Source organism: Ovis canadensis, chromosome 14 (genome assembly GCF_042477335.2).
Source record: "Ovis canadensis isolate MfBH-ARS-UI-01 breed Bighorn chromosome 14, ARS-UI_OviCan_v2, whole genome shotgun sequence".
Lineage (NCBI taxonomy): Eukaryota > Metazoa > Chordata > Mammalia > Artiodactyla > Bovidae > Ovis > Ovis canadensis.
The window spans coordinates 76,574,509-76,584,118 of NC_091258.1; the positions used below are offsets into that span (position 1 = coordinate 76,574,509).

At 60.4% G+C, this 9,610-nt stretch overlaps 1 protein-coding gene across 1 annotated transcript; it reads left to right on the forward strand.

Annotated features, from left to right (window-relative positions):
- Positions 1 to 925: 925 nt before the first annotated feature.
- On the forward strand, positions 926 to 7,398 carry ISOC2 (isochorismatase domain containing 2). Its single transcript, XM_069551967.1, has 6 exons — positions 926 to 1,129; positions 4,380 to 4,517; positions 4,674 to 4,883; positions 5,146 to 5,216; positions 5,357 to 5,474; positions 6,997 to 7,398. The coding sequence occupies exons 2-6, from the start codon at positions 4,383 to 4,385 to the stop codon at positions 7,075 to 7,077; spliced, it is 615 nt and encodes a 204-aa protein (XP_069408068.1). The 5' UTR covers positions 926 to 1,129; positions 4,380 to 4,382; the 3' UTR covers positions 7,078 to 7,398.
- Positions 7,399 to 9,610: the final 2,212 nt, after the last annotated feature.

The window sequence follows — 9,610 nt, forward strand, 5'->3', positions numbered from 1 at the left end:
TACAGCCTTGACGTACTCCTTTTCCTCTTTGGAACCAGTCTGTTGTTCCATGTCCAGTTCTAACTGTTGCTTCCTGACCTGCATACAGATTTCTCAAGAGGCAGGTTAGGTGGTCTGGTATTCCCATCTCTTTCAGAATTTTCCACAGTTTATTGTGATCCACACAGTCACAGGCTTTGGCATAGTCAATGAAGCAGAAATAGATGTTTTTCTGGAACTCTCTTGCTTTTTCCATGATCTGGCAGATGTTGGCAATTTGATCTCTGGTTCCTCTGCCTTTTCTAAAACCAGCTTGAACATCAGGGAGTTCACGGTTCACGTATTGCTGAAGCCTGGCTTGGAGAATTTTGAGCATGACTTGACTAGCATGTGAGATGAGTGCAATTGTGCAGTAGTTTGAGCATTCTTTGGCATTGCCTTTCTTTGGAACTGGAATGAAAACTGACCTTTCCAATCCTGTGGCCACTGCTGAGTTTTCCAAATTTGCTGGCATATTGGGTGCAGCACTTTCACAGCATCATCTTTCAGGATTTGAAACAGTTCAACTGGAATGCCATCACCTCCACTAGCTTTGTTCGTACTGATGCTTTCAAAGGCCCACTTGACTTCACATTCCAAGATGTAATCCGTGGGTCTAAATTTCTGTCTCTAGCTAGAAGGGCCAGATTCGGCCCCAAGGTCTGCCCCTGCGCCGCGCATCTCGCGCCCTTCGCCGCTGTCGTTCAAACTTGACAGTCGGTCTGATCGCGACCCACCAACCTCTGGGGCTGCAGTCCCGAGTTCTCTGTACTTGGCTCACCGCTCCGCCTTTAGACACGCCACGCACGCCTTTCGCGACTCTCCATTGGCCCGACCCTCTGCCTTTCTCCCAGGCGGGCCAATCACGCCCTCAAGACGGACAGCCTGGCCCACGGCCCCCCTCCCCGAGGCGGGTGGGAAGAAGCGGCGTTCGCGGATTGGCTATCAACGGAGCGGAGCAGAGCTAGGCGAGTGCCTATTGGGCGGATCGGCTCGGGAGGCGGGACGTGGAGGGCGCGGGGTGGGGCTCCGTGTCCAGAAGGTGAGAAACGTTGACCCGGCCTGTGGACCCTACCCGAGGAGTCGAGCTGCGCGAGTCCGGCGGCAGCGGGTGAGTGACTGCAGGCCTCACCTGCGGAGGGCAGGCCCGGCTTCCTCCGGAGCCTTCCGAGTAAGGCCCCGCCGGCGCTGTGGGGGCACCGACCTCCCCGCCTGCCGCTGGGGGGACCAAGGCTCCGCGGGGCCATCCGGAGCCGAGGGGACGCGGTCGGGGCAGGACTCCTGCCCGCGCCCGACGCTAGTGGCTGGCCAGGGCCGATTCCACCTTCCGCGCCGAGTGTCCGCATCACCCTTGCGCGGCGGCTGTTTCCCCAAGAAGGAAACCGGCTCAGACGGAGCGTGAAACTTGAGGGTCACACAGCCAGCGAGGCTGAGTGCGGACGCACTGCCCCCGGGTCACCTGGGGGATCTCAACAGACCGATTCGCCCCGCAGGTGGCCCCCCATCGCGGGCCGCTCCTCCGCCCGGCCTCGGGCTTCCTCTGCCCTGAGCTGCGTTCTGGATCCTCAACACTCCCCTAGAGCACCCCCAAACTCTGTCTCCAGCCAGGCCCCGCCCCCACGTGTTTCATCTCCTCTGCCTCAGTCTGGTGGGCTCTTCAAGGGAATTAGCCCACCCTCTTGACGACTGGAAACCAGGCCCGCCTGCCCCCTCTTCTCCGTCCCCGCTGCCTGGACTGGACCCTGCCCTCCCGGCCTCCACCTCCAGTCCAGCCCCACAGGCGGCCAGCGAGGCCTCCCTGTTTTCTATTTTCAAAACTTTCTTGTGGAAGTTTATTACACGTGTCGGGAAAAGTACAAATCACAGATACACAGCTCACGTATCTTCACAAAGAGTATGTGAACAGCATACAAACGCAGAAACCAAACACCCCCGATGCAAAGTCCCAGCCCCTCCTTCATCACTGCTGCCCAAGGACAATCATTATAATGACTTTAATGCCACCGATGGGTTTGGCTGGTTTCTGGCCTTATGTAAACGTTTTACTGTATTGTATTCACTGTATTGTATTTACCTGACTGGAGAACCTGTTTACACACTGTCAAAAATTCGAGAGCAATGGAGTCGTACACACAGTGGTCAAACATCCTTCACACTGTGCCCCTCAGAGACCAGTCCGTGCAAAGAAAGCCTGTTCTTACGTGCTCGCCAGAGAGCAAATACGGATTGCAGCTGTATGTAGGCTTTTCTTTTTTCCTTCTTGCATTTTGGCACAAATGGGAGCACTGTTTACACACTATGTTTGTCGCGTCTGTCCCCCCTGTCACTCCCCTCCTTAACATCTCTCAGACACTTCTCCACATTGTTACTTAGATCTTCCTTGTGGTTATCAGTGCCCTAACCATGGATGTTTAGATTTATCTCTGTTCTTTTGCTCAGGGAGGGGTCTATAGTGAATAACCTTGTCCCATAATGAATAACGGGTCATTTCACAGGCATGTCTGCAGGCATGCACGTAGGCTAAACACTTAGCATGAGTTCCCTGGGTCACAGGGTTTGTGAATCTGTAATTTTGAGAACTGTGGGCACATGGTTCTCCCTAGGGGGTGCTTGCTGCAGTTTATACTCCTACCATCCCAAAGGGGAGCTCCTGCAGGCGCCCCTCACAGACGGACATTCCAGCACCCCACCTGCTCCTGACCCTGTCCCTCCGTCTCTTGGAGAGTTACCACCCAGAACCGGAGTGAGGAGAGCGCTCCAGGTGGAGGCAGCTGCCTGGGCAAAGGCCCTGAAGGGGGATGTGGTAGTCCAGCGCCTTGTGGGGGGATAGTACCTCTTAGTGTTGAAGACAGAGAAAAGCCCTGAGGCCTGGGGGAGAGCTAAGATGGGGTAACAGGGTCACCTGTGTGTTTTCAAAAAGATTGCTCTCTCTCTCTCTCCACTTTCTCTGGGAGAACTCTGCCAAGACAGAGTAGCTTCCCCAGAAAGCCTCACCCTGGCCACAGCTGTAATTAATTACACAATGAAGTAACACAGTGTGGTTTCACTTTTGAGGGAATTTCCCTTCCATTTGTATTTCGAGACAAAATTCCCATAGCATAAAATTCACCATTTTAGCCATCCACTAGGTTTTAAACTTTAGATGTTCCATGTAGGAAACATTTCCAGTGGGAGATGTGCTCAGTTTAAAGAGTAGCCAAAAACACCTGTGGGACTCCCGACACTGAAACTTGCCCTGAGCAAGGGTCAGCTGGCTTGCCCTCCGCTGGGTGCACTGGGTCTGCAGGGCCTTTGCTTCCTAAATAAATTAACAAATAAGCGAGTGACATGCAGAGATGGGGGGAGCTGCAGACGCAAGCCAGGACTCCCCGTTTGTGCATCAGTTCCAGGAACCAGAGACAAGTCTCTGGTAACATGGGCTGGGACCGTGAGACTCGGGGTGCCCGGGGCCCTGAGGGGGAGAGGGGCAGTCACCCCTCTAGTCCCCGCAGCACCTCGGCCTTCATGGACCCCTGCCCTGGACCTCAGTGTCCTCCCCTTTAAAAGGGCTGCTGGCCGGGTGACTCTACCAGTGCCCGCCTTAATTTTTACATTGCTTTCTTTCTTTTTAATGGTGGGAGGGGCTTCCCCTGGAGGCCCGTGGGGGCGGGGAGTGGTTAAGACTGTGCTTCTGATGCTGAGGGCACGGGTGCCATTCTTGGTTGGGGAACAGTTGCCACACAGTCAGAAATTAAACAAAATAAAAATAATTAAAATAAAATTGTGGCAAAATATCCATAACCTAAGCCTTCCCATCCCGACCATTTTAAAGCGTATAGTTAGGAGGCATTCGGGGTGTTGCTAATGTCGTGCGCCCAGCACTGCTCTCTGGTCCCAAAGCACTTCCATCCCCAGACGGGAACTCCGGGCCCCTCTGCAGGCTCTCCTCCGCCCGCTCCGTCTCGGTGGACAGTCCCTGTAAAGGGACTCCTGCGCGGTGCTCTGTGACGGCAGCATCACGGCGAGGGGCGTCCACGCTCCTTTCCTTTTTGTGGCCGAATACTCCACGCCGCGGGTACCCCAGCCTTTCTTTCTAAGACCCCGAGGCGGCGGGGTTCAGCTAGTGAGTCTCAGGAGTGGGCAAACTGTATTCAGAGAGGCAGTCAGACCTGAGGGATCACAGGCCGTGGGGGGCGGTAGGAGGTGGGGGGGGGGGCGGTGCAGCTTTGCCTCGGGCTGGCCGTGCGTTCAGAGCCTCAGTCTCCCCCGGGGCGGCAGGAGGGTCACAGGGGGAGTCTAGGGGGTGAGTGTGTGGACCCCGGACATGCAGAGAAGCCCCCTCTGAGCCTAACCGCACTCCCTGGGCCCTCTGCCCATCCCAGGACATGGCAGCTGCGAGGCCCGCGTTGGGCCGCGTCCTCCCCGGATCTTCCATGCTCTTCCTGTGCGACATGCAGGAGAAGTTCCGCCACGTCGTGTACTTCCGCCAGATCGTCTCCGTGGCTGCGCGCATGCTCAAGGTACAGCCCTGCTCCCTCAGACCCGGGGGTCCAGCCCCCACGCCTCCTCCCTCAGACCCGGGGGTCCAGCCCTCCAGCTCCTCGTCCCTCAGACCAGGAGTCCAGGCCCCAGCCCCTCTTTGGGCTCAGACCTGTGCTCCTGTGCCCCCACGCCAGGTGGCCCGGCTGCTGAATGTCCCAACAGTGCTGACTGAGCAGTACCCCCAGGGCCTGGGCCCCACGGTGCCCGAGCTGGGCGCCCAGGGCCTGCAGCCGCACTCCAAGACCTGCTTCAGCATGGTGCCCGTGGTGCAGCAGGAGCTGGACGCGCGGCCCCAGCTGCGCTCCGTGCTCCTGTGTGGCTTGGAGACACAAGCCTGCATCTTGGTGAGACCCCCACTGACCCTTGGGACCTCCTCTCCACCTGAGACCTCCCCAACCTGAAAACCCAGAACCCTGGACGCTCTCCTTCCTGACCCGTGGCTCCCCTCCTGACCTGGGATCTTCACCTCCACTCAGGACCCCTGGGCTTTCCTCTTGCTGAGGATCCCGCTATAATCCCCACCCCTCCTGCCCTGATCCGCCCTCAGCTCCACCCTGGCCCCCGTCATTCCTGGCTGGGGTGGTCCTGACCTCTCTCCACCCCCAGCAAACGGCCCTGGACCTCCTGGATCGCGGGCTGCAGGTCCACGTGGTGGTGGACGCCTGTACCTCCCGGAGGTGAGCTCTTCTCAGGGGTGAGGTGCGTGTGGGTTGGGTTTGGGGCACCCAGGGAGAACCCGGGGGTGGATCCTTGCTGAATTCACCGGCTGTCTGGGCCTGCGGTGCGGACCGAGACACCCTCTCCCTCACCCCCTCAGCCAGGTGGACCGGCTGGTGGCGTTGTCGCGGATGCGCCAGAGCGGCGCCTTCCTCTCCACCAGCGAGGGGCTCATTTTGCAGCTCATGGGCGATGCTGCCCACCCTCAGTTCAAGGAGGTACTGGATCCCCCCACACCCGACCTCCCCCTTCTCCCACTCAAACAGCAAATGCCTTTCTAGCGCCCACGGTACAGTGGCAGAATACATCCCGGAACATAGCAAGCTGCCGCCCCCAGGGGACACTGCAGGTCAACGCTGCCGTACATCCCGAAGCAGAGAAGCTGGCTGGCCCTGAGGGCTGTAGAGACAGAGAAAGCAGGGCAGGGCCGGGTGTGCCAGGACGGGTTGCTGAGGGCAGTCCAGAGGCTTCCTGGAAGAAGGGGACTTTAGAGCAAGGTGGAGATGGAAGGGAGCCACGGGGACCCTGTCGACGGCTCCCCCCGGCCCTTCCCCAGCACCCCTCCTCCTCCTCCAGTCTGGATTCAGGTCCAGCCTCCACAGCCACCACTCAAGTGGCCTTCCCACTACCCAGGTCTGACTGGGTTGCCATGGCTTCGCACCTTGGCCCTTAGGGTAACGGAATATGCTAATATCCCAGTCCTCTGAGATCTGCCCCTTCTCCTGTAGATCAGGTCTGTTGAGCATTTACTGAGCACCTACTGTGTGCCAGCCAGTGTGGCAGGTCCAGGGGCAATCGCAGAAAAAGACAATCTGTATTCAGTTTCACATGGCAGCCAGGAGCTGGGGAGGCTATCTGTGGGGTGTGTGAGATGAGATGGGGGCCGGCAGCACAGAGGCCCCCGGGGTGGCCTTAAAGTGAAGACCTGGAGTGGGGGCGGTGAGCAACCAGTCATCCGAAACGCATTCTTGGCAGAGTGGACAGCTAGGGCAGAAGCCTGAACGTGGGACTAAGCTTGACTTATTCAAGGAACCACAGCAGGGCTCGGTGAGCTCAGGGTGGAGGAGGAGGGTGGGGGGGGGGGGGCAGGGAGGAGCCAGAGCAGAGTCTTCCCAAAGGTTCTGGTGCGGTTGCACCTGGGAGCTGGACACTGTCAGATCTGTGTGTGGTGCTGGGTGGCTAATGGACATGGGGTAGGAAGGAGGGAAACGAGGGTGGAGGCAGCATGGTTACAGGCCTGGCTCACTTTTATTTTGTAATTTCTGTAGGTTAGCATGAGAGGACTTGCTGGTGGGTGCAGTGCATGAAAAGGCAGCCCAGAGAGGCTCCAGGTTGAGCACGGCCGCTCAGGCTGTGCACTGATGGGGGAGGGGGCGGAAGGTCAAATGACCACCAGCATCTGAGAGGCAGTTGCATAAGTGCCTCCAGAGTTGAGGCGCAAGGCGTGGGCTGGACCTGAGAGTTGAGAGGGGAGATTACTTAAGAAGCAGGTGTACACAGGAAGCCCCAGGACAGTCAGTCACCCTCAGTGGTCGAAGCCGGCAAGGTGGGCCCAGGCGACAGATAATCAGGCACGACCCCTGGTAGCTGTGGTGAAAGGGAGACCACCAGCAGACGTCTTGAGGGGAGGGGCGGTGAGTTTGGCCAGTTACTGCCCGGGGGTTGGGGGGGGGGGGCGGTTGGCGAGGGAGGTGAAAATGGATCTGTTGTGGAAACGGGAACCCCTGACTCCCCCTACAGATCCAGAAGCTCATCAAGGAGCCCAGCCCCGACAGCGGGCTGCTGGGCCTTTTCCAAGACCAGAACCCCCTCTTCCGCTGACCTCGCCACCCTGCGCTGAGCGGAGACACCCTCTTCTGTCCTCGGGACTCTGGCAGGCGCGCCTTCTCCCCCCGTCGCCGGGTCCCGAGAGTGGTGCAGTCCACAGGGAGAACCGCCCCCTCGGGAGGGCGGTGGGTGCCGCCTTCCCATTGGGCCGCAGCTCCCGGAAATGCAAATGAAGCTCCCAGAGCTGGGCGAGGGTTGGTCGAGCCGGGCTGGAGGCGGGGCTCGGCCCCGGGCCACTCCAAGGGGCGGTGAGGGGGAGGGCGTCACAGTCTGTGTGGGACCCGCTCGCGGAGAATAAACACTGATGTGACTGTGGGCCGAACCATTCTTGGGCTGGGGGGTGTCCCGGGGGCGACCGGGGCCCGCGGGCGGCGGGGGAAGAGGGGTCCCCGGCAGGTGGGGAGGGGGTGGTGCCTCCGCTCAACTCCGAGCCGGCGGCGCAAGGCAAAGGCGAGGGCGGCCACTCACATCTGCACCGCAGCCGGCGCGCATCTGCCCGCAAAGGGACTGCCGGCCCGGGTCCCCGACACGCTGCCGGCCGCCCCTCAGGCAGCGCGCGCGCACACGCCCAGCCGGGTTGGCTCGCAGACACGCGCTCGCTCTGCCTCCCCCGGCCGGCCCCCCACGTCGCCGCCACCCCCCGACTCCCCCAGGGTCCCGCATCCGGAAAGTGAGGTGAGCGCGGCCGCACTCCGGTGCGGAGGGGGAAACTGAGGCAGGAGGGACTTGGGTACGCGGAGGAAGGAAGAGAGACAGGCATGCGGTTGAATGGATGGACGGATGGATGGGAAGGACAGATAGATTCATCTGAGTGGTCCCTACTCCCCTAAGACACAGGAGCCCGGGGATCCGCATGCGGGCTTCCAGAATTCTACAGCCCTCTTGGAAATCTGGAAGTCGGGACTCAACGAGCCCCCCAGTCAGGGCCGCTCAGCCCTTTTAGATTCTCAGGCTCCCCCACCCCCATCTCGCAATCTTTGGGGGCCCAAGAAGGCAATCCGAGTCCCCCAGGGACCCAAGCGTCAGAGCTCTCAGCCAGACCGCCCCCATTGGGGAATCAGAGCACCCCCCTCCCAACGTCCCTGGATCCCAGACCTCGCTCAGAAGGCCCGGTCCCCGGACCCCGCGTCAGAGCGCCCAGGGCCCTCTCTCCACAGGGACCTAGGAGTCCCTGCTTCCCCCTCCTCCAGGAACCCCTGGGACCGGGCGCTAGCGCCCCCGGCCCCCGCCTTCCGGATCCAAGTGTCCCCCCTCCTCACCCCCCAGCCTGAAGCCTCGCGTCTCGGAGGCCGCGCTCGCGTCGCCATGGCAACAGGAGTCTATTTTGCGCTGGGAACACACAGCTCCGGTTGCAGCGCCCCCCCACCCCGCCCCTCTAACCTGAGCCTGAGTGAGAGCGAGGGGCCCAGGAAGGGAGATGGGTGGTCCGGGGTCGGAAGGGGCACAGAGACACTCACAGGGTCAGAGATCTGTTGACAGCAAACCTGGGAAAGACACACACACAGATGGAGACACGCAGTCAGAGGTAGCGAGAGACGGGGATGTGCAGAGAAGAGACTGACGGGGCAGAGGGGAGGAGGAAATGCTGGCACGCGGAGGAGACGTGGGGGCAGAGACGGCAGGATGCAGAGATGCGCTGAGACACGTGGAGAGAGACGGGCTAAGAGAGCCCGTGACCCCGGGCACCTCCCTGCAGAGATGAGACTGGCCGGCGGGCCGAGGGAGGGGCAGTGGGCACGAGATCCCCGGAGGAGGTCAGGACAGGGAGACGCAGAGACTCCCAGTGAGAGAGAGCGGACGGGAAGGCCTAGGCACCCGGAGGGCGGCGGGGTTGCGTGGGGACCCGCCGCGTCTCTCCCTCAAACCCCGCCCCCGGGCGGCGAGCTGGAGGCGGGGCCGGGTGCCTCCACCCCGCCGCCCCCGCCGGGAGCTGGGATCCCCGCCCCCTACCTGGACCCCTGCGGCCGAGTCCGCCTCCTCTTGAACCCGGATCGCCCCTCCTACTGCCTTCTTGCCACATCCCTACCCCAAACCCGCCCTCAACTGCAGACATTCCCAGGAGGCCCGCCCGCCCTTCGCCTTCGGACCCCCGTACCCTCAGCGCCCACCTGCCCACCACTCTCCAGCTCCCTGCAGCCCGAGATCAGGCTTCTGACTTTCTCTGGGTCTCCGCCCCCTGCGGGCCTCTGTCCTTCTCGGGCTGTCTCTTTCCTTCTCTCTCGTTCTCCTTTGATCCCCAGTTCTCCGGGTCTTTTCTCCCCGTCACTGCTCGCCCTCCCAGGTCTGCCCTCTTCTCTTTGAATATTCTTTGAATATCTTCAGTTTCTTTGAAAGGAGGAGAATATCCCTTCTCTTCACCTCTGTTCTCTCCCTTGGTCTCTGACCCTCTCCCTGTCTCTCTCTCTCTGGGTCTCTCTCTCTCTGGGTCTCTGTCTCTCTCTCTGGGTCTCTGTCCCTCTCCCGGAGGCTCTGTTTCCCTGAGTTTCTATGTTTCTCTCTGGGTCTCCATCTCTCTCTCTCTCTGGGT

What these genes read in the sequence shown, in the direction of transcription:
- ISOC2 (XM_069551967.1), top strand. Translation starts at nt 4,383, where the DNA reads ATGGCAGCTGCGAGGCCCGCGTTGGGCCGCGTCCTCCCCGGATCTTCC. An exon ending in TGGCTGCGCGCATGCTCAAG is followed by an intron (nt 4,518 to 4,673) that starts GTACAGCCCTGC and finishes CCCCCACGCCAG; the next exon opens with GTGGCCCGGCTGCTGAATGT. An exon ending in AGACACAAGCCTGCATCTTG is followed by an intron (nt 4,884 to 5,145) that starts GTGAGACCCCCA and finishes CTCCACCCCCAG; the next exon opens with CAAACGGCCCTGGACCTCCT.